This window comes from Bubalus kerabau, chromosome 18 (genome assembly GCF_029407905.1).
Source record: "Bubalus kerabau isolate K-KA32 ecotype Philippines breed swamp buffalo chromosome 18, PCC_UOA_SB_1v2, whole genome shotgun sequence".
In the NCBI taxonomy this organism is placed as follows: Eukaryota; Metazoa; Chordata; class Mammalia; order Artiodactyla; family Bovidae; genus Bubalus; species Bubalus kerabau.
This window is the reverse complement of record NC_073641.1, coordinates 4,743,276-4,769,261: the sequence shown is the minus strand read 5'-3', so window position 1 is coordinate 4,769,261 and position 25,986 is coordinate 4,743,276. Positions and strand designations below refer to the sequence as shown.

Here is a 25,986-nt window from a genome sequence, read left to right as displayed (position 1 = left end):
GGATGGCATCACTGACTCAATGCACATGAGTTTGAGTGAACTCTGGGAGTCCGTGGTCTGGCGTGCTGTAATTCATAGGGTCGCAAAGACTCGGACACGACTGAGCAACTGAACTGAACCGAACATTTAAATTCAGTAAGAATAAGAGGGTCCTTCAAGCATCCTATCTTTCTGAATTTTAGAGTTCCAGCCATTATCCTTTTTAAAAATTTTATTTATTTATTTTAATTGGAGGCTAATTACTTTCCAATATTGTGGTTTTGGCCATAGATTGACATGAATAAGCCATGGGTGTACATGTGTGCCCCCATCCCAAACCCCCCTCCCACCGCCCTCCCCATCCCATCCCTCTGGGTGGTCCCAGTGCACTGGCTCTGAATGCCCTGTTTCATGCATCGAACATGGACTGGTCATCTATTTCACATATGGTACTACGTAAAAGATTATCCCGTACGTTTTAAAAAATTACTTGAGGGGCTTTGGAAGGTAATTGAAAATATAAGATAGACCCAGAGATAAGCAAGGTTCATTAACATTCTTTTATCTTTTTCTATACTTCTGGATGAATTTTTTAAATATTTATAAATTTGTTGTCTTTTAAAAATGTAACATTTTATCTAAAGCATCATACCATGTCAATAAAATTTTTCAGAAAAGAAAAAAGTATGGAATGATATGGAGCAGCTATGCCTAGAAAGAGGGAATACAACAGTCTACAAAAACTTTTTACTGTCAGCCTAAATAATTCCATTGTCTGCCGAATAATTTCATCAAATGCCATATCATAACTTATTTAATTAATCTTTGACTCTTTTAAACATTACTTAGATGAACACCTTGTACACAAAATTCTCCCAGCCAGCATTTCAAATTGTTTCCTCAATTTCTGTAACTCCTTAGTGTAATGACTACTAGAGAGTATTTAAAGGGAAAGAACAAATAAACCAGTAACATTCTTCTCAAACAGACATAATTTTAAGATGTAAGGGGGACATGAAATGAGGTTTATGTGCCTTTCTTGTCATAGAATCTGGTCTATTTTTAATCATCTTTCTGCCAATATAGAAAGATAACACTTAGAATCTGAAGATTCTTACAAATCTGTACATTTTCATGTCTGGCAATCCTAAATCTATTAATACATGACTTAGCAATGATAACCTACCTCATACCTATAAATCAAAACGCCCAGGAGTATGAGAATCTGTATTTTAACAACTATCCTGAATTCCCTTAAAATCAGAGACAAATAGAATTATGTCCCATTCCTCTTGCCTTGCCACCCTACGTAATAGAATCATCTCCAATTTTCTACTCAAAATATGTTCCTTTCTACATCAAAATCTGGTTAGAAAAACAAGTGAAAATGACTAGAAAGAGCTTTGGATTCCAAACTCAATCTATAGCTGTGTGACCTTAGGTAAGTCACCAATTCCTATGAAATGGGGTTGAGGAGATGCTTCTTTGCAAATGATCTAGAAAGCATTTCCCAGATTGTATTTTGTAAAACCTAAGTAAGTATTCTCCAAAGAAAAGGGTTCTATGGTTTAGTAACTCTGATAAAGACAAGGCCTTCATAAAACTTTTAATATGCTAACATGCATTATAAATTTCCAAGAGAGAAATATATAGTACATGGGTTTTTCCAAATTTCTAAATTTATATGGCAAAAATCCTTTGAAGTGCTATTAACTTGTTAAGGTCTATTACCAAGAGCTTTGTGATCTGCAGAAAACATCTTAGAAAGTACTCCTTTAAATTTTATTTGTAGTCTCTTTCAGACTCTTAACATTTTGTAACTGTAAGAAAACTGTGTACCGTCCCAACTGAGGCAGAACATGCGAGTCGTGCTGCTGCCACAGCGGTCGCCAGCAGCCCTCGTCACAGCAGTCACTATCTACTGGGCGCTATGTGCTAGGCACCATGCACTTCATTTAGTCTCAAGACTTTACGAAGAGCTAAGCACTACTATCATTTTCTAGATGAAGAAAGAATGACTTAAATTTTATGTATTCAACAAAAATCACAAGAATATTATGAGACAGGACTGGGAATTAAATCCAAACTATGTGATTCTAGAAGCAGAAAGGAGTGTGACTTCTGACCTAATCTTGCAACAGTATCTGAAGAACATTTCTTAAAATTAATGAGCCCGTAGATCACCAACAATATAATACATATAAAATGCCAAGAAGACGGAAGAGTCACAACACTTGAAAGAACTATGTGCAAGCCATTAATTCAGATTGTAGTTTTCTTCTTTTAAAAAAATAAGTATATTAAGAGAAGTTTTATTTAAAAATAACTTTATCTTTAAAAATATATCCTTAAAGAAAAATGCTCATTTTAGCATTAATTATAATATTAAAAGAAATGCTGAAAATAGGAATAAGATTAGGAATACTCATAGTTTATTACCTTGTATAACAAAGTATACACTTTAGTTCTTAGGAGAGGAGAAAGTAGGTCCTACTGACTTACACACTCCCCTAGATTATTTTAGCACAATGTGTAACAGATAATGGACTAGCGGCCATTTTCCCCTTACCCTTCTTTAGAGCTTGGGTTAAAATAAAAGCAAGAAAAGAGTACATATTTAGGATGAAAGGGGCTGGGATGGGGATGAGTCACAATCTAGGTCCTTATGAAGATAAAAAAAATTAGCATCTGTCTTCAAGCAAAGAAGTTCGAGTGGTTCTCAAACTTCAGTGAACATCAGAATCACCCGAAGAGCCTTTGACAACAAAGACTGCTGGAGTCCACCCCCAGAGCGCCACATTCAGTAGGTCAGGCACAGAAAGGCCCCCAAATTTGCATTTCCAACAGGCTTTCAGGTAGACTATTGCTCTTGATTTGGGGTCTCAGTTTGAGACCACTGCTTAATTCCCTATTTTTAACCTCTAAAATCCTTTCCTCTCCTGATGAACATAAAAATCTTACCTCCTTTCTTCCCTTCTGACATTCTTTCTCACTCTCTTAAACCCTGCATGAAAACAAAGCCATCCATTTTCCTTCTCATCACAATCACACCTGAATTTTTTTTGTTTTTTTTTTGGTTAGTTTGAAAGCAGGTAAGCAGGCGAAAAGGAGCCTGCTGGACTCCAATCCATGGGGTTGCAAACAGTCAGACACAACTAAGCAAGTGAAAGGTAGTACTGTCATTTTTTCATGCAATATGGTGATATATACAATGCTTCACAGTTTACAACTTACTTTCACATATAGTCATTTAGTGACCATTCATAATTCTAAAATATAGGCTAACAGTTCTTAGGTTTTAAGGTAGCACTAGAATCCATATCTTAATCAATTGTAAAATGCTCCTCTTGTTCTTTTCTCTTCTGGTGATCCATTCTTTTATTCCTATTTGAATTATTTATCTGTTTTTTTTTTTTTTAACAAAAGAGACAACATAATTGATATTGGCATAACACATTGATATAATTCGTTACCCAAAAGACCAATGAATATTATTTTTTCATTTTACTTACAATGAAAACAAAATTGGAGTTTAGCATCACAGACCTAGTTAATGGTCACTGTACTGAATGACTATGACCCAAAAAGAGGAAAAGCAAAAGAGGGAGGAGGAAACACAAATCCAACACAAGAACAAAAGCAAGAAGATAGAAAACAGAGATTTTTGAACAAATTATAGATTTGATTTAGGCCAGAAGTCACACTTTTGTCTTCTTCTAGAGGGTTTCAGAATCAGACCGCTTGGTTTTAGTTCCCAGTTCTGCCCAGCATTAGAAAAAACCATGAACTTAGATTATCTGCCAATATTATAATGACTGTAACAATGTGCCCCAAAGCCAAACTATTTCCAAATCCTCCACACACACAAAATCAATCTGTGATAAATCAGTCGAATTCCAAAAAAATATCAGAAATTATATATTCTAAAGACTTGATTACATTTAATTCTTTCAAGGAGAATTTTCCCATTACATAGATTTATAGAGATAGCTCTTTAAAAATTTAGTCCTATCTTCTTATATATAACAATAGACATTTTTTCTTTCAAGTATCTGCACTGTATTAAATTCTATCCAAATTCTTCTCACGTATCTTACTTCATCCTCATGATTAGGTGAGGAAACTGATAGGTAGAAAAGTTAACGTGTTTTTCAAGGTAGTAGGAGGGGCACAGATCAGGCTCAAGGTCTATTTAACTAAAATTCTAAGCTGCTTCCCACTACAACACTGCATCTTTATTCTAAATAGAAAAATCCATTCTCAACTGGATTGTTTGATAGCTACCTTATTTTGGGTAAGAAAACAAATCATAAGTCAAGTTTCTAAAATACGTTTAGCTCTATTTCTCTAACACTGACTACCAGAAATAAATAAGGTGGCTGACTACCTTATAATTTCTAATTGAGTTGCTTTTTAAAAATTCAAAATAAATAATCATCTATCTTACTATAACATGTGACAGAGGACGTATATAGTTCTCATTATGATGCTTTCTTAAACTCTAACTGCTAAACTTAAATGAGAGGCATTTGGTACAATGTGAAAAATATTCAGTTCAATTAAAAGTAATTGATGCATAGTGAAATAATTCTTCCCAAAGCTGCTGTAAAATCTTCAAAAAAATAAAGCTACTTAATAATTTTCATCTCCTACAGGCTAGAGAGAAGCATTATTGCATATTAAAAATTGGAGTGTAGTTTTCCCAGCGGTAAAAGAAAGTTATTAAAACAACCTATTTATTGTTGATATAACTATCCATTTGTGCCACACAAAAAGTAACAAATTTCAGTACATTAAAAGAAAAGCTAATTAAGGTATAATTAGTATTTTCTGTATTTTGATAATTAGGGGTTAGTTGGCTATTCCTTTTCAAATTTCTATTTGATGCACCCCGACAATGCCTTTAATGAGCAACTAACGCTATTGAATCCCTCATGGCAGAGGAGTTTAGTGACCACTACTACATTACTTTCATTTATCACTGCCTCTTTACCTATAAATTAATCTAGCCCTGTAGCTATGTTGATCTACTTTATATCAATTTCTTCATCCATATCAGCTGAATATGTATGGCATTAACCTCATTTGCTAGTTGAGAAAAGCAGAATTAAAATGAGATCTAATTTCTTGTGCACAGCACAATTTCAAAACTGCCTGCTAATTTCCACCACCTGTCAGTGTGAAGAGCCTTTACTTTCTTGTAATTAAATAAAACAGTATATTTTTTTAGCAGCTCTGAAAAATGCTAATCTTTCAAAAGTGTTCAGTGATCATTAATCATGAGGACAGTAAAGAAGCCTTATTCAGAATGCTCATTTATCCTTTGTTTAAGCTAAAAAAAATTTTTTTGGCCTTTCCACAGAAAGAAAAAATAAATGTACCAGATGAAATATAAACATTAACTCTTATAATCCATGCTTCTGACGTTTCTATTTATCTGTTTTACTGCCACATGGTAGTAAGAGGCTTAACATTACATAACTTGGAGGTAGCTAATTTGACAGAATTAAGCAGGAATATAAGCACACATATTCTCTAAAATTAGTAGGAATCTAGTAAATGCACACTCCATCCATCTATATATAGTAGAAACTAAATTTATATGACTTAGAATATAGAGAGAGAATAATTTTTGACAACACATTTAAACAAATTCATCCAATAAACTGCCTAGAATGCTCTGCATTAAATTGCTGCCTAAAACTATCATTTGAAAAAAGACAGTGTCATTCAGACATAGACAAGCATATTTAAGCATGTTCGACTGAACTTTACAAGATTTCCCAAATATATATAATACAACCAGTAGGAAAAATCTGAAACTATTAAAAAAAAAAAATTTCCTGTTATTTAAATATTAATAGACAGCCATTTTTATTATATTTCTTCTATCTTTTCTAATATTTATTTTTTATTGTTTTACATCATTTTAATCACACTATACATGTATAAATTAATAAACAGCCTGCAATTCTGGCTTATCATTCATGTATGTTTTTTAATAAGCCTTCCTTGTAAATTTCCCATCCTGTTTATCATATAAGAACATGAATTAGCAAAAAAAAAAAAAAAAAAAAAAAAGAACATGAATTAGCAGAAACAATATATTTGAGGAAGAAAAATATAAACCACATGTGAATATATTATTAAAAGGCTTAACCACTTAATATTAGGCTCATTCTCAGGCTAAAAATACCTATTCTTCAAATACTAACATGTCTTCAAAATACTTTCTCAGATTTATGCTACCAAAAAGCATAACATGTTATTAAATAAATGATTAAGTAGTTACTATAAAGAACTTTAAAAAAATTATTAAATAAATGATCAAAAATAATTCACAGTATTCCTCATTTAAATTTGTAGAAAACATCTGACAATGTAAAATCACCATCTTAAAGCCTAAGACTCTTTTGGAAATATTTTAAACCATATTTATTTACAAACTTGTAGCTAAGATGACTTTTTTTTTATCATTCCAGTTATCAAGTCATCATATAAAACGTGCTAAGCATTCCTTGGATCTGAAGTTCTGTGTCTCTATAGGAGGTTTTCTGAGAGACTGTATTCTTGTATTTAAGGGCTTCCCTGGTGGTGCAGAGGTTAAAGCGTCTGCCTGCAATGTGGGAGACCTAGGTTCGATCCCTGGGTCGGGAAGATCCCCTGGAGAAGGAAGGCAACCCGCTCCAGTATTCTTGCCTGGAGAAGCCCATGGACGGAGGAGCTTGGTGGGCTACAGTCCACGGGTCGCAAAGGGTCGGACACGACTGAGCGACTTCACTTTCACTTTCAAGCATTCCTTGAAGGTAAAAGAAACAAAGATGTGGGATGGATGATTTACAAATATTACACAGCTTCAGGATTTATGCATCAGGAGTAGGATGGATCCCCTCTCATTCGGATTCCCTTTAAGCAAGCTGCTGCTGCTGCTGCTAAGTCGCTTCAGTCGTGTCCGACTCTGTACCATCTCATAGACAGCAGCCCACCAGGCTCCCCCGTCCCTGGGATTCTCCAGGCAAGAGTACTGGAGTGGGTTGCCATTGCCTTCTCCATTTAAGCAAGCTACTTGAAGCAATTATCAACAGAAGAAAAGAAGATACTTTCTGGAATGAAGAGGAGATTCCCATTGATAACTACTTTGACGCTAAATAATAAAGAATATAACCAATTTTAGCAATATTATCACAGGTGAATACATTTCTAATATAAATGCAGTAGACTGGCACGCCTCACCTTTTGATCATCTCGTGTATGATTTCCACAAGACCCAACACCTACTTAGAAAAACTACAGACTGATGTGGGGAGAAGAGAAATTTTTGAGTTGTAAAATTTAAAAACTAAAACCTTTTTAAACCGAGTGTTCTTTAGTGCTGAAAACTCTTCAAAGATACATCTTAATCACATCCACATATTTCATTTGTTATTTTTATCACAACAATTTCTTAGAATCACTAGAAGAATTTCAAACATCAAAAGATGAGAGGATAAATGTATCTGAGGCAGAAAAATCAACACCAAAAGAAAGTATTATCTTTTGCCTTACTTGTAAAAAATTAATGAGGAGAACAAGCCAAAATAATCTAATTCATAATCCAAATGCACATGGAATCTAACTTTGTGCATTTTGTCCACAAATGTTAAATTCTATAAATGCTTCAGAATTTATAACCATTTAAAATAAATGGAAAAAATAAAGATTTAAGATACTCTGTGTATAACTACATACTTATAATAAGTTTTTACAAATAATCATTATCTTTGTATTACAGGATGTTGCATAATATACAGCACATATAAGACAATAAGGATTTATGGAATGTATGTATAAAGAATTACATGATTACATATGTCAAATAATGGTATATTTGATCAGGTATGATAAATAATACATGGCGTGCTAAGTCGCTTCAGTCATGTCTGACTCTTTGCAACCCCATGGACTGTAGCCCGCCAGGCACCTCTGTCCATGGGATTCTCCAGGCAAGAATACTGGAGTGGGTTACCATTTCCTCCTCCAGGGGATCTTCCTGACCCAGGGGCTGAACCCGCGTCTCTTAAATCTCCTGCACTGGCAGGTGGGTTCTTTACCACTAGCACGACCCGGGAAGCCTTAAAATAACACACAGGAGTCAGTTTAAAAATAATAAACCAAGACCATTATTTTTCCAACTTAAATCCTATACTTCTCCAAATTACATCATAATTTCAATTATTAACAGCTGCTAAGATTTTAACTTCAGATTTTTGTGCTGCAAACCTCCTTGTCTAGTACTTAACGCTCTTGAATCAACACTTAAATGCACTTAGGGAGTAGAGTGCCAAGTATAACTTGGCAAACCCATTTACAAAGCAAAAACATTAAAAATAAATAAGTAGGCCTTAGGCTACTTTGCTCAACTTTCTGTTAAGCAGAGACACAGGACGTGTTTTTCAATAGTTAATAAATATTATCATGCAAGTTGAATTAAGTAGAAATGGATGTAGAGAAACCATATTTTTTTTAAAGTGTCCATCTGAATTGATATGTACGTATTAGATGTATATGACAAATGAAAGAACAAATCCGTGAGTAGTAAAACAATCCAGTGGTATAAGCATTATCTATGACTGTAAGTACTAACCATTATCCAAGAAGGAAAATGTAGCTAGCTCTAATAACACTCTATCACAAGGACAAATTATGATATATTTATACAGGAAACATGAGAGTAGTTCAAAATGAAAGTTCAAAAGCTTTTTTAAAAGTCTTTTAAAACACTTAACAGAAAAAAAAGTCCCTGAAGTCAGTGATCATTATTCTCTAACATTCAAGCTTCAAAAGACAATCTTAACTTTTGAAGGTACTTTCTCTCCCCTATAACCAGCATGATGATATACCTGATACACTAGAGAATACTTTTTAATGCTAAATGCCTACTGTCTAAATGTTTTAAAGCTGCTTCTTATTTTTCACCAAAGTGAAAATCCTATATACAAAACAGTTTTCTGTGATTTCTTAAATACCTTTCCTTAAAACTGTGTTGTTAAATATAAACACAAACACTGTTTTACAAAAAACTGAAATATATCCAAGTTACCTGGAAAAGCAGCAAGTACATTATTTCAACACTGGATTACACTTACAGCAGTCAACTTAAGTTACTATTACGATATGTTTTTCTGTTTCATTATTCAAGTGCTTTCCTACTCAATTTACCCTTAGCTGTTAGTAACATTCTACACAGAGGGATCTAACAATTGTAGAGAGAGAATGCCATCTGCTGCTTCATGTGGTACTCAACAGGAAAAAAGCTTGATAACAGGTAGAGCAATTACAAAAAATAATTTCAAAATCCAAAAAGAAAGATAATACCCGAAAGTTGAAATGTTCTTATTTCTATTTTAGATAACTTGAAAATACATCAATAGGCACTTACTGTCTTAGTGCAAATTCCAAGTTATTCCATAGAATTACAAGGAGGCAGTGTGCTTATATATCCAATGATTATAAAAAAGGCTTTTACTCAGGTATGGAGAGTGAGAGGATCAAAAGAAGAGGATCACTTGCCTGGCCTTAATGAAGTTATTTCCCACTTTTGAATTAGTACAATATCTTATCTATGAACATATGACTTATAAATAAAGTGATCACATAACTTATCCAAACAGGGACACTGTCAGTTATGCCAGTGCAACAAGTGTGAGCATTTCTCAGATGGCGACAGTGGTAAAGAATCTGCTTGCCAATGCAGTGAGACGTAAGAGAGGGGTTCGATCCCTGGGTCGGGAAGATCCCCTCGAGAAAGGCATGGCAACGCACTCCAGTATTCTTGCCTGGAGGATTCCACGGACAGAGGAGCCTGGCAGGCCACACTCCATAGGGCTGCAAAGAGTCAGGCACAACTAAAGCAACTTAGCACACACACAAGTGTGAACTGGAACAATCCTAGGCAAACCTGAAGTATGGTCACCTATTTATAAATTACTATGCTGCCCTCATTCCCTTTAGCTTCATAACAATGCCCTGAGAACCTTCCTGAAAAGCAATTTGAATTTTTTTTAGTAAACGGCTAATTCAGGAGGATGAAGCCAAAAAAGGGAGATGGATGTAGAAATAACAAGAAAGTGTATTCCAGACCATTTAATGCCTCAGTCTAAGTAACTACCTCAAACAGCCTGATTTTTCACGTACTTCACTTTGTTATACTACTAGAAATTCTTCAGCACTAATAAATATCTTCTTTAGAAATGGCAAATCCTTTCAAGGATAATTCACCCATACAATTAATTGAGATTCTTCCCTCTTGACACCTAGCAGATGCCAAATATCTGGGGAAAAAGCAAATTTGTGAGGTGTGTGCTTGTGTGTTCCTGTGTGCATGTGTGTTGCTGCGTGTAGTGTGGTGATGGAGAAAAGAGAGGTACAGATCATTTTAGAGAAGAATATCCCTCTGGTGGTGACTGACTGTATAGGATGTCAAAACTGGGAGTAACAAAAGGCAGAGAAAAACTCTTAAGACTAACTTACCAATTTGAAAATTTAAATCCAAAGAGGGAAAGGGAACTTGCTCCCTCCTCAATTTCTGATGTCTTAGTTTAGGAGGCCAGAATTCAGGACTTTTCTATTAAAAATAGAGCTTATCAGTGTCATTGGTTAAATAATAATTCTTTGTAGATCTATTTTTAAAGGAAAATACATTCCAAGATTAAATGACCACATTTTAACTAACATTCTGAATTCAACTTTTGGTGCAATTTTGTAACCAACAAAAGTAAAATTGATGTTTTGGATAGGGATGGCTTGAATAAACTGTTGTTCAGGCACTAAGTCATGTCTGACTCTCTGCAACCTTATGAACTACAGCATGCCAGGCTTCCCTGCCTTCACTATCTCATGGAGTTTGCTTAAACTCATATGTATTGAATCAGTGATACCATACAACCGTCTCATCCTCTGTCGTCCCCTTCTCTTCCTGCCCTCAATCTTTCCCAGCATTAGGTCTTTTCCAATGAGTTGGCTCTTTGCATCACGTGGCCAAAGTACTGGAGCTTCAGCCTCACCATCAGTCCCTCCAATGGATATTCAAGGTTCATTTCCTTTAGGATTGACTGCTTTGATCTCCTTGCTGTCTACAGGGCTCTCACGAGTCTTCTCCAGCACCACAGTTTGAAAGCATCAATCCTTTGGCACTTAGCCTTCTTTATGGTCCAACTCTCAATCCATAGAAGACTGCTGGAAAAACAATAGCTTTGACTATATGGACCCTTGTCAGCAAAGTGATATCTTTGCTTTTTAAAACACTGTCTAGGTTTGTCATGGCTTTTCTTCCAAGGAGCGTCTCTTACTTTCATGGATACAGTCACTGTCCACAGTGATTCTGGAGCCCAAGAAAATAAAATCTGTCACTGCTTCCACTTCTTCCCTCTATTTGCCATGAAGTGATGGGACCAGATGCCATGATCGTAGTTTTCTGAATGTTGAGTTTTAAGCCAGTTTTTTCATTCTCTCATTCACCCTTATCAAGAGGCTCTCTAGTTACTCTTCACTATCTGCCATTGGAGTGGTATCATCTGCACATCTGAGGATGTTGATATTTCTCCTGGCAATCTTGATTCCAGCTTGTGCTTCATCCAGCCCAGCATTTGGCATAATGTACTGTGCATATAAGTTAAATAAGCAGCGTGACAGTATATAGCCTTGTCACTTCTTTCCCAATTTGGAAACAGTCTGCTGTTCCACATCTGGTTTTAACTGTTGAATCTTGATTGCATACAGATTTCACAGGAGGCAGGTAAGGAGGTCTGGTATTCCCATCTCTTTTAAGGATTTTCCAAAGTTTGTTGTGATCCACACAGTCAAAGGCTTTAACGTAGTCAATGAAGCAGAAGTGGGTGTTTTTTTGAATTGCCTTGCAACCATTCTTGCCTGGAGAATCCCATGGAGGGAAAAGCCTGGTAGGCTACAGTCCATGGGGTCGCAAAGAGTTGGACATGACTGAGCGACTTCACTTCACTTCACTTCTTCTATGATCCGATGGATTTTGGCAATTTGATCTTTGGTTCCTCTGCCTATTCTAAAACCAGTTGGTACATGTGAAGTTCTCAGTTCATGTACTGCTGAAACCTAGCTTGAAAGATTTTGAGCATAATCTTACTAGCATGCGAAATGAGCACAAATGTATGGTAGTTTGAACATTCTTTGGCACTGTTCTTCTTTGGCATTGGAATGAAAACTGACCTTTTCCAGCCCTGTGGCCACTGATGAGTTTTCCAAATTTGCTGACATATCGAGTATGGCTCTTTAACAGCCTCACCTTTTAGGACTTTAAATAAATAGCTCAAATGGAATTTCATCACCTCAACTAGCTTTGTTTGCAGTAATGCCTCCTAAGGTCCTCTTGACTTCACACTCTAGAATGTCTGCTCTAGTTGAGTGACTACACCAGTCATTAAGACCTCGTTTCTATAGTTCTGTGTATTCTTGCCTTATCTTCTTAATTTCTTCTGTTTCCGTTAGGTCTTTACCATTTCTGTCCCTTATTGTGTCCATCCTTGCATGAAATGTTCCCTTGATATCTCCAGTTTTCTTGAACAGATCTTTTTTCTTTCCCATTTTATTATTTTCCTCTGCTTCTTTGCATTGTTCATTTAAAAAGGCCTTATCTCTCCTTGCTATTCTCTGGAACTCTGCATTCAGTTATTAATATTCATTGGATAATTAAAATATACAGGTGGAAAATATTCAGCAGCACATATACACCATGCATAGAAGAGAATATAGTATCAAAAGAAAAAGTTGCAAAGGTAAGTGAAGTTTGACCATAGAAGAAATTTATTTTGGAAATAATGGAAAATCGTTCATTTTAAGCAGAGAAATGGCACATGAAGAAATATATTTTGTAATGACTGGCAAAATTTAAAGACTGACAAAAGCAAGTATTATGACAATATAGAGCAACACATACCTACTCTACTGGGGGAGGAAGAATAAACTGTTACGACACTTAGGAGGACGACTTGACATTATCTTGTAAAGCTGAAGACAATGAGCATTCCACAACCTAGCAATTCCACCCCTAGTATTTTTACCTTCGAGAAACTTACACATATGCATGAGGAAACAGGTATTAAGAGTACATACTGCAGTTTTTTGGTAAACATTAAAACTGGAAACACCCAACATATAATAACAGAAAAAATGAATATATAATGGCATAGTAATATATTACAGTACTATATTTAATTATCACAGTAATATATCACAGTACTATACTTAATTATTAATTAAAATAATTAAAACTGTATATATCATCATAGATAAATTTCAAAAACAATGTTGATCAAAAAAGGCAAGTTATTATCTAACAATTTTCTATAAAGTTAATAATACTATGTTTTATTAACAAATATATAGAAATATGGGAAAGAACAAAATCATGCATGAAAGTAACACTAAGTTCAGGGTAGTGGTTATTTCTGAGCAAGAAGTAAGAAGAACAGAATCAGACCAATATGTTTTTAATGTTTAATTTTGAAATATACAGATCTAAAGCAAATGTGACAAAGCATTCATATTTGACAAAACTGGAAGATTCATTACACTATTCTCTCTGTCTTTCTACCGAAGAAAAGATTACTCTGGTGGCAGTATAGAAAATGGATTGGAAGGAGGCAAAAAGGAAACACAGAGTAAAACCAAAAGACTTCTGAAATCTAGTGAGAAATGACAAGCAGTAATAACAAGGATAAAAAATAAGGGGCTTGAGAAAGGAGTGGAACTGAGAGATATTTAGAAAATAAAACCAGTAAGATTAGGAAACAGAACAAACATAGGAAGTAAGAGCAAAGTAGAAACTTATGAGTTCAAAGTCAGTTTTCCTCAAAATAGAAAAGCAGGTAGAGAGCATTTTAGAAGACAGTTGTTTAGTCGCGAAGTTGTGCCTGACTCTTATGCGACCCCATGGACTGTAGCCCAGCAGGCTCCTCTGTCCATGATTCTCCAGGAAAGAGCACTGAGGTGGGTTGCCATTTTCTTCTCCAAGGGATCTACTTGACTCAGGGACTGAAACAGTGTCCCCTGCTTGGTAGGCAGATTCTTTACTCCTGATTTACCTAGGATGCCCCACAGTTTAAATAAGTGCAGTTTATTCCAATTATAAACCAGTAAAGCTGTTAAGAGATAAAATGGTTCTACATAAAAATCTAGATCTCCCATTTCTTTGGGAAAATCAATCAACTGTATATCAACACAACCATCTCCCACTTTTCATGTCTTGCTAAGGTCAATCCTGCCACAGTAGCAGCAAACACTGCAGAACAATTAAGACTATGCCCACCTAGACACTGGCTGGGTCACAAGACATCCAAGACTGCAGAGAATCTCTCTTCTCTGCCCTGGGCTTCCTGACTGTACAGCAATGGTCATAAAGTTAACAGCCCAGGGAGGTACAGGAATCCAGGAAACTTTCAGATTATTTGTTTTGACACTGACCTTGGTCACAGGAGTAAAGACCAAGGTCACAGGGCCTTGGTCTGGAGCTCCTGAGGATTCCTGTACGCCTTTAACCCATACAGCCACAGTCACATGGAATCTGTGTATGCCCTACAGAATCCAGGGAACCAGTGAAGATGCTCAGTTGTGTCTGACTCTTTGCCATCCCATGGACTGTAGCCTACCAGCCTCCTTCATCCATGGAATTTTCCAGACAAGAGTACTGGAGTGGGTTGCCATTTCCTTCTCCAGGGGATCTTCCCCGACCCAGGGATCGAACCCAGGTCTCCTGCATTGCAGGCAGACGCTTTACCGTCTGAGCCACCAGGGAAGCCCCACAATAATCTGAAGGCTTTTGCACTCTATATTACACTGTTTTGATTTAAAACCCAGACCAAATAGATATTGGATAAGTAATATCTCCAGTGTATTCACTTCTGCAAAAGCAAAATACAAACTCTCTGGGTACATTTGAAACCTGACAACTTATCATAATTCCATGTGTATAAATTTCATACCATGTAATTTTTGTCTGATTCTCCTTTGTCTTATTGTCAACCTAAAACAGTTATATCTAGCTACTCCTTTTTGTCCCTAGTGGTCTCATTCAGTATTAGCTTAATTCTAAGAAAATTTTATTAATATTAATCCTGAACAAAAAAAAAAATCCTGAAACAGCAATAAAATATCACAGTATATTTGACAAAGAAAGGATCAAGCTACATCACTTTTTTGAAAAACAAAGAAAACTTTACCTGAAATAAACTAAAGGATGATCTTAACAAAATCAAATACTTTTCAAACTACTATACAACTACTATTAAGAGAAAACCATAAATGAACTGAAGGTTTAGCTAAATTTTCCAAGGACAAAAAAGCTCAGTCCAATATAAAAAGCTTCTTCTAGAACTTAATCTCTCTACATTACTAATACAAACTACAAATACAAAGGAGGTAAGAATATTCTTAGGACTTGCTACAGAGAAGGATGTGGGGAAGGAAAAACCTCATGGATCTTACCCAAGTGTCACAGCACTACTAAGTATCCGGTTAGGGTCACATAAACGCCTTCAGTAACACCTTACTGCCTTAAGATCAATTTACCCAAATATCAAGCTAAAACTTTCAACTAGCAGAGTACAAGTGTTCCCTTCACTAAGGTGGGTTAATTGTGGCCTCTCAAAGGCTTGTCTTCTTACTCTTCTTGTCCTCATCATTTATCATGTACAAAAGCTGAGGAATGAGTGGAAAATATGCTAGAAATCACAGAAATAAATATCAAAACAAATACTTCTCAGAACTACTAAAAGAGTAAATTTATGTTTTAAACCTTGAAATACAACACAATAAGGCAAAATTCAGTACGGTGTTTTACCCGTAACTATTTGATGACTAACTACATAACAAATATTCACTAACTGCCAATCAATCTTCAAAGACAATGGTAAATCTAAGCATAAGACGAGCAATCTCACATTGCCTTCACTAACAATTAATCGACTTCAATTGATCAATTAATTTTTTATGTAGAAACTGCTCAAATATATCATTCAGCTTAAAGGTGTTACATGTGAACATCTTTTCTTCAATAATACTAGTTTTAATCTCTAGTAAAAACCTACCTTTGAGGTTCTTTGAAGTTGATCACCAACATATGTTTTACGAAACTGATCCAAGAACCACAGAATTGCAAGTTCTATTTTCTCATTAGAACACTGAGGCAATCCGGTATCCATTAAAGAGATAAGCTGAAAAACTCTTTTCATGAAGGAAAAAAAAGGCTTCAGTAAAAGTTCTTAGAGAAATAATATTAAAACATTTATCAACAATTTTATATAATATAAAAAGTGAAAAAATACAAATGCTTATAAAGAAAATATTTCAAAAATCATCTGAAATCCCACATTAAGAGATACTACAATCTGGTCAAATTCCTTCTATCCTTTTTTCCTAACACATACATATACATGCCTAGACACCTACATGGACATAACAGTCATTAATTTACTAAATTTTATATATAAATACACGTGATATACATATAAATATATAACATCTATATGGTAAATAGGTACCATTATATATCATATAAACATAGATATCAACTTAAAAATATATAAAAATATATATTTATAAAACATTTTAGTAAACGAGAGTGATATTGAATGTGTAATTTTGTATTTTTTCATTACAACACATTTTCATCAAACCATGTATTTTGAGCTCACATGGTTCAAAGTACAAAAAAAAAAAAAAAATTAAGAGGTACATCCATCAAGCTATATCGCTTTCTTAATGAGTAATAAAAATTTTACCTGAAATAAATTATAAGATGATCTTAACAAAATCAAACATTTTTAATATCAGTATGCAATTATATCAAAAATCATAAATGAACTAAAGGCTAAGTTAAATTTCCTAAAGAAAAACTTACTAGAATAAAAAGCTTAGCCTAGGATTTTCCCCCACCTTTCCCCCGCAAAAAAAAAAAAAAAAAAAATCCTTCTATTATCTATTTTCATTAAAATTTTCCAAAGAACGGCTGCCAAACGGCTGGTGCTAACAAAATCAGCATACCATAGTAAAATTTTTAAGAGACAGAAATAGAACTTCCGGAGCAAACAGTACCTACTTTTTTTCCTCATTGTACAAAGGCAACTGGATCCCGCCCTAACCCACCCACTTGCATCCACGTATGCACACAAGGACATACCCATGCACACTGCCAACAGGTTGTGGCATTTCAGAGACTTTTTAAATGTATGTACAGGCAAATATGACTAATTATTCTCCTCCCAACTCTACACATATGAAGCATACTATACTGTTATACTGTTAAACTTAGCTTTCTTCATTTACCTTATAGATTTTTCATGTCAGATATAAAGAACTTTCTTATTCTCTTTTTACAGCTGTTTAACACTCCATTATATGACCATGTGTGCTCAGTCACTAAGTCATGTCTGACTCTTTAATGACCCCATAGATTGTAGCCCGCCAGGCTCCTCTGTCCATGGGATTTTCCAGGCAAGAATACTGGAGTGTGCTGCCATTAACCATATTATTTTCAACATTCCCCTACTGATGGACACTAAAGTTTCTTATGATATTTTGCTGTTACAAAAATGCTGAAATTCACAATCTTTAACACATCATTCCACACATTTACAGTTATAATATAAACCTTACAGTAAAAGTCAAATTATTGGCTTAAAGAATATGAATTTATAATTCTGATAGCTATTCCAACGAAGTTGCCTTACAATGAAATTGAAATAACTTATACTCCTGTCACCAGTAAAGGAAAGTGTCTATACACATAGATAATTCAGAGTGATACTAAACTTTAGAACTTACTGGAATCTGAAAAAATGGTATCTCTAATATTTATTATTTTTTAATCTCATAACGACTAATGTTCTGCATAACAGGAGACCTCCTTGTGTCCATCATCTGTGGTCCTCCTTCAATCCCTTTTATTCCTTAGGGTTTCACTAAGGTGTCTTTTATTAATAATTCATTATAATTTTTAATTACTAAAAGATTACATGCAGAAAACTTCTAAAACTCTAGCCATCAATCACCTTGTTTCCTTTCAGCTAATAAATGAAAAACCTACTGCTCAGACAACTCTTATGGATTTTGCATAAGAACAACGTCTTACCCAAATCTGAGGTGCTTTTATATTTCATCTTTTTATATATACTGCTATGATACACTGGAACTTAATCTTGAACATCTCTTGTGAGATACGGCTCAACATTTTTTGCAGATGACTACCCAGCTGCTTCAACACTTCATTTGTTTCTCATATAGTCTACTTTTGCCCACCATTTTGAATTACCCCTTATCATATACATTAGGTCCATTTGTGAATTTGTATTACTTTCTGGATATTTTATTTTATTCCACTGATCTGTCTCACTAAACATCCTGCCCAATTATTTTTTTCATATTATTAATTTTCTAAAACACAGTATAAAATTAAGGCTATGTTAAGTTTTAATAATCTCATTTTGAATATAAACATATTTCACTGAAATACAACTACTGTCCTTTTTCCTACTAGCAAAGAGTTCTACGAAGAAAATATCTTGTTTACAGCAAATGAACTTCTTTATAAATCTTGGTATTTACTGCCAAAGTGTTATGAAATAATATTTTGGCAACCATTTTTATAGTTACATAGCTAAATTAAGCTACTTATTTAAAAGTAACTTGACTCACTAAATATCTTTAATGCTATTAAAATTTATGAAGGAAAGCTTAATAAAGATCAAGTTTAAAAATCAGATTATCAACCATGTTTGTTTTTCTAAAGAAGTATTTATTCTTTGATTTTGAAAGGAGGAACAAAGCTAGCTTTTAAAGTCTACGTATTGTTCAACGCATAGACTGCTGAAGTAGTTTTAGTTAAATAAATACAGACACCAAGCCTCACCTCTGGATTCAGGTGATTTTAAGTAATGCATATCCTGCTTTTAAATTCTTTATGAGTAGGACCTCCCTTTTCCTACTTTAGTTCTTTGCTGATTCTATGCAATTGCTTGTTTACTTTTATTTCCTTTAAATAGCATACATTCCAAAAATCTGAGGAAGACATGAAACCAAAAGACAAGTTTGCTGGGGTGCCTTTACAACTCATATTAAGCTGGTGATTTGCATTTGCTTAAGAGGCAATGCTATCCTAAGCAGGAGAGTAGGAAAAAGTTCCCAGGGGGGCACATGACCCTTTTGTCAAATACGCTTTGATAGCTGCATTAATACAGGAAGTTCAGCTGCAAGTAACTGAAATCCAAAATAACAATTGCTTAAACAATACAGATGTTTATTTCTCTCTCAAGCAAAAATCCAAGGCAATGCTCTAGGACTAGCTGGTGAGCCATGGTGTATCCAGACGCAGGTTCCCCTCATCTTGTTGTTATACTTGCCTTCACTCGCACAGTCACTTCATGGTTTAGGATAGATTCTTCAGATAAACCCATGTGCATATATGTTACACACACCACGTTTACTTACATTCAACTGCCCAGAATATAATCACTTAACCATACCCAGATGTAAGAGATTATAGTAAATCTAGTCTTTATTCAGGTGGCCAATGCCCAGCAAAACATTTCAGGTATTCTATTACTGCAGAAGAAGGAAAGAAGAGATACAAGACAACTAGTAGTCTCTGCCATACGACTCTTCAAAGATTTGTGGCCACCTCTAACAAACGCTTAACACCAGAGTTTGTATTGTATATAGGTTAGGTTAGGTTATTGAATATTCACTTGCAGTTTAAATTTAGTGGCCTACATTTATTTTTACCTTTATCTTAAATTATCTTTGGAGCATGAAGGGAATACAAATACAAAATACATTAAATAACTTTGATTCAAGTATATGCACACCATTACAAGTATAAAGAAATGAATTTTTGGATAATTAACTCTTTTATCTCTTTTACATTCTCCTTATATACAATTACATAAGTAGTTTTTCAGTCAATAAACACTTGAAGGCCTACTATAAAGGTAGGTATATGTTAGGAGTTCAGAAAATAACACTGAGCAAAACATATATATTCCCAGTCCTCCAGAAATCTATAATCTATGCTGGGAAAGACAATAAAACAAATAATTAGAATAAGGAATGACAAGTGCTATAATAAACACTATGAAGAAATTAGCAAGAACTCCTGACATTCTTGGATGTAACAGAGCAAAGAGAGCATTGAGAGAAAATGGCAAGTGTGTGTAATTATCTAGACAGGGAAAAAAAAAAAGGCGCGACTCATTGAAGAGCTGAAAAAAAGTCCAGTATGGCTATAAAGCAGTTAGTGGCAGGAGATAAGGCTAATGAGACAGGTAGGACCCTGATTATGAAGAGCCTGACAAGCCACATTAATTTTAATCCCAATAGCAATGAAAGTCATTGCAGAGTTAAATTTAAGCAAAGCACAGATATAATCAGATCTTTGTTTTTGAAAGCCAGAAAGGAAACAAAGTGTCAATTTCAAACTACAGCATGACTCTAGGTAAATGATGACAGGAGTTAAAACAGCAGGGTGACAGAAATAATTGAAACTAGCTAGGATAAGTAGAAGGTAGAAGTTGATAGACTTTGATGACCATATGGATGCTGGTGAGAGAAAAAAGAAAAAGTTAAGGAGAACTCCCAGGATTTAAGCCTAGGCAACTGAGTGGACAGTGATGAGACACATGAAGAAAGTCAGGGTTGGGAGTGGATGGAAGAGATGAGTTTAATTTTAGTCACTGAATTAGAGGTACATGTGGGATAAAACTTGCAAGAGAAACAGTTCGATAAGTGTTTGGTAATCAGAAGATAGGAATTACTAAAACAACACAGAATCACTGAGCCATGCTGAAGGCTCAGTTAAGGTTAAAAAAAAAAATGTATCTTAGGAGGTTAATACAGTTCATGGGGTCACAAAGAGTCAGACATGATTGAGCAACTGAGCACGCGCACGCGCGCACACACACACACACACACACACACACAGCGGTACCTATCCACAGAAGAGTGTAATATTTTCATACTGCTAAAGAGATTAAGAGAAAACTCTGAGTTTAGGTTCTGCCACACAGAGGAGATAAAAATACAGGGGCGAACGAAGCAGATAAAGCTTATTCCTTCCCTATTCTAGTGAAATAAACAACTAAACATTAAGAGATAGTAAGTACTGAGAAGAAAAAATAGAGTAGGATAAGGATGTTATTTTGGAAAGGGAGGTCAAAAGAGGTAGAGACATCTGGATACAGACCTGACTGAAGTGACAGAGTACTATATAAAATCTGGGAGAAAGCATTCCAAGCAGAAGGGAAGCACAAAGCCCCTACAGTGAAAATATATTAGTAATACTCAAAGAATACCAAGGAAGCCAGTGTATGTAGTTGAGTTGAATGACAAAGTATAGGAAATAAGGTCAGAGAAGTAGCACTGTACACTCTGGGCCATGGCCAAGATTTTGGAATTTCTCTCATGTGGGACAGAAAAAGCCACCAGAAGTTTCTGAGTAGAGAAGAGGAAGCAGCACGACTGAATGGGAAAGAAGTGACACTTATCTATACCACAGCAGGGTTTGGGACAGAGAGCAAAACACAGCTAGTTGCAAAAGCCTTCAGTGAACAATGAGGAATGAGTGGGAGGCCAGTGCGTGAGAACAGCATGGAGAAACAGGGTGCTCTAACCGAGAGGAGTGTGCCTAAAGGAAGCAATCACTAGCAAAGTAAAGAGGACACAGGGGAAGACAAATCCCTAGGAAATCTCTCAAAATGTTTATATTCTGTTCATGAGTGAAACTGAAATCACTATTAAATTATCTTTATTTAATTAGAACTGTGTGGCATGAGCACAAATATTCTTATTTGCTAAGTCAAAGTAGCGTATTTTGAAATTTTAAACATGTCTTAAATGTCGTTACCATGATATTGAAAGTTTTTACGAATATCAACCTTTTCCTGATAAAATAACATAAATTTTTGGCAAGAACTTCTGAACTTCTAATTTTGTAGTGTTTTCCCAGGAGTTACAATGGTTATCACCTAACAATAATACAGAGAAGGCAAATAATATTACAGTTCTAGTTACTTGGAATTTCTTCATATGAAATTGATATGTTAATTTTTTACATAAAACATAGTTCTTATCTAATTTAAAATCTATGTATGTTAGAACACATATTTATGTCTTTTTTATAGACAAAATATGTAAGTCCTGGTACATACCCCACCTTGAATCTGCTTGGCTTAAACACTCACCATCCCCACCACCACCTCTTCTCATCCCTGGGCTCAACTACTTGCCTTGTAGCCCAGGAAAGATTCATACAGTTCCTGAAGTTATAACTCCTCACTCAGGGGAGAGGAAAGGCCTACCATAGCTCCAGCCAGCACCCCCTCCAACCAAGAGAACCAACAGAAGCTCTGGCATGCCCAGCATCTCCTCAAAGGGGCCAAGGAACAAACCTAAGAAGCACAGAAAAGTTACCCACTCCAGGACTAGATTTCAGCCAATAAAGAGTGGGCCACAGAAGTAGGTGCTGAGAGAAACTGCTTGCCCTTAGACCCCATCGCCCTACCACCACCAAGACAGACTGTTTTGAAACATAGCTGTTCCATGTGGTCTCTGGGGAAAACTGGAAAAGTGTGCAACCAGGTGTGGAATGCACCACCTTTTATAATTGACTCTCATTATTTATGGCAGTTATGTGCTATAAAATTGCTGTGAAAACTGAATTAGCAAATAGTAATCCACTGCTCCTAGAGGAAATAAAGGAATAGGTTCCTGAGGAACTCTGGTCACAATATTTTCATCAGCTACTCAACACATAACCTGTTTTATGTGTTTCTGTTTAAAGACACCTTATTTAATATATATTTTTGATTCATTAACTTTGAGCTTACAGCCAAGAGCACTAAAATTTGCTCCTGAAGAAAGCCTGCCTAGCAAATGTACTTTCTCTGTAAGGCACATTACAGTCTTCTTGTGCTTAGGGACACCAGAGAGCACCTCGGCACTATAATGGAGGGACGTCTTAAACAGTGAGACCACTGACAGAAAGAACAAGGCATGAAAAATACGGCACTAAATCAGAAGGCAAAAAGGACATGTTTATGGTATGAGTGCTGAAACAAGAAGACATACCATCTGTTCAACCTCAGCTGTGAAAATGTACACTGGGCAACTCAAATTTTTAGCCACTTTGCACAGAACCAAGAATGACTACAATTTGTTGTTGTTCAGTCACTAAGTCAACTCCCGGCTCCTTGCAACCCCATGGACTGCAGCACACCAGGCTTCCCCATCCTTCACTATCTCTTGAGGTTTGCTCAAAACTATGTCCATTGAGTCAGTGATGCCATCCAACAATTTTATCATCTGTCACCCCCTCTTCCTCCTGCCCACAATCTTTCCCTCTGATGTAAAAACTGTGGGTAGAACACAAAATGCTGTTCCTGTCATTATCAAGCTCAAAGACCCTCACCTATTTCCACATCAAAAGCAGTACCCACTAAAGCCCAGGGTTAAGGAAGTTTTAAAACCCATCATGGAGAATTTAAAGGAACAAGGGCTATTAATTCCCGATAATAATCCTATATAGTCCATGAACACTCCTATTTTGGGTGTAAAAAGAGTTAAATGATAAATGGAGACTTGTTCAAGATATATGAATAATAAGTGCCTTATCCTTATACTTTATTGTCTGAAATCCCTGAATGAGCCAAATATTTTTCAGTCATTGATTTGAAGGTTGCTCAGAGGTTAAAGCGTCCTGCCTCCAATGCGGGACACCAGGGTTCGATCCCAGGGTCGGGAAGAGCCCCTGGAGAAGGAAATGGCAACCCACTCCAGTATTCTTGCCTGGAGAATCCCATGGACGGAGGAGCCTGGTAGGCTAAAGTCCAAAGGATTGCAAAGACTCGGACATGACAGAGCGACTTCACTTTCACTTTTCACTTTCTTTCTAGAGTTAAACCTATATTAAATCATCCTTTACCTATGACTTTAAAACAATTGAGAGGATTCTTGGGCATAACAGGCTATTGCTGCATTTGGATTCTGGGTTATGGGGAACTTGCCCGGCCTTTATATAAACTTATAACTGAGAATCAGCAGGCCCAAACTAACAAGCGGGTTTGGTCCCCACAGACTCAAAAGGCTTTTTAAGGCTCTTCAAGCTGCTCTTCTGCAGGCTCCAACTTTGAGCTTACCCACAGGATTAGAGTTTAGTTCCTTACTGAAAAAAAGGCTAAGGCCACATGCTTTAAGAGTAATTGCTACTATTGTTTCTCTAATGCCTCAAGCTCATAAGTTTACTAATGGGCAAAATCTTACTGTATCGACTTCGCATCATGTAAGTGGGATCTTAAACTCTAAAGTTCAGAGTGACAATGGCTCCGTCTTTAAAGCTGCTGTAACTCAAGGGGTGTTGAAAGCTCTAAGAACAGAATATCACTTACACTGTTCCCGGAGACCCTAATCTTCAGAAAAGGGAGAAAAGGCTAATGACACTATTAAGAGACATCTGTGTAAGCTAATTCAGGAAATACAAGACAGCTGGTTTAAAGTTTAACCCATACTTAAATGAGGGCTCGAACTGGCCCCCCAAAAATGGGATTATCTCAATGACAGACAGTTTTTGTGCAGAGATATCGTCATAGATCTTGAAGCCTTAGAATTAACTACGTGACTCAGCTATTAGCTTTTCAACTTCCTCATCAATTGAAGGCTTAACATGGTGGCTTTCTCCGCTTCAAGGAAAGGACTTTCTTCAATTCTGTGAATGCCTTCACCAACAATATGTGACGTCTCTTCTTTATCTGATGACATCTAACGATCCTAAGATGGACTACTGTAACTATTGACATAACGTAACTTTTAATTTTGATTATGATTTAACTTGGTTTAATGACTATCTTGCCTTACATCTGTAACTATATAATGGGGTTGTTTCTAATCGTCTGAAAGCTTTTAGGTTATAAACGGTTGTTCAAGCTCCTACGAGTGCCACAGCCTCCTACAACTTTTACTTGGGGCCCCTGGACCACAGACCCTCAATATGAGAGTTAGGACAATTTAGGGACAAGGCCCAGTCACAGCAGGAAGTAGTTATGGAATGAAAATAACAACTCTTTCCCTTGGGAACATAATTCTCCTAAAAGAAAAGGGAGAAATGAGAGTCAATTCCTAGGCAGGTTGATAAGAAGTCCAGAGTCCCCAAGGAGGAGAAAGGGCTCTGGGGCTATCAAGGAGGAGATAAGGGGTTGGGAATTCTCAAGGAGAAGGAAAGGACAAACACTTTTTTCCTACATTCCTTAGTCTTAGTCACATAAAACATTTTTTTCTTTATGCCCAGAGCTAATGATTACATAACAAAAACAACTCAGCTTAAACTCTGTTCAGTTCAGTTCAGTCGCTCAGTCGTGTCCAACTCTTTGCGACCTCATGAATCGCAGCACGCCAGGCCTCCCTGTCCATCACCAACTCCCGGAGTTCACTCAGACTCACGTCCATCGAGTCAGTGATGCCATCTAGCCATCTCATCCTCTGTCGTCCCCTTCTCCTCCTGCCCCCAGTCCCTCCCAGGATCAGAGTTTTTTCAAATGAGTCAACTCTCCATATGAGGTGGCCAAAGCACTGGAGTTTCAGCTTTAGCATCATTCCTTTCAAAGAAATCCCAGGGCTGATCTCCTTCAGAATGGACTGGCTAGATCTTGCAGTCCAAGGGACTCTCAAGAGTCTTCTCCAACACCACAGTTCAAAAGCATCAATTCTTCGGTGCTCAGCTTTCCTCACAGTCCAACTCTCACATCCATATATGACCACTGGAAAAACGATAGCCTTGACTAGACGGACCTTTGTTGTCCAAGTAATATCTCTGCTTTTGAATATGCTATCTAGGTTGGTCATAACTTTCCTTCCAAGGAGAAAACGTCTTTTAATTTCATGGCTGCAATCACCATCTGCAGTGATTTAGGAGCCCCAAAAAATAAAGTCTGACACTGTTTCCACTGTTTCCCCATCTAT

The 25,986-nt window shown here is 36.1% G+C and overlaps 1 protein-coding gene across 5 annotated transcripts in view; it reads right to left on the bottom strand.

Moving 5' to 3' along the window:
- RANBP17 (RAN binding protein 17) overlaps positions 1 to 25,986 on the bottom strand; it is a 363,628-nt gene that overhangs the window by 239,587 nt on the left and 98,055 nt on the right. For all 5 annotated transcript variants that reach the window (XM_055555070.1, XM_055555073.1, XM_055555071.1 and 2 more), the window contains one exon: positions 16,074 to 16,209. In XM_055555070.1, coding sequence (XP_055411045.1) covers positions 16,074 to 16,209 — 136 coding nt within the window. The remainder of the gene's footprint in view (positions 1 to 16,073; positions 16,210 to 25,986) is intronic.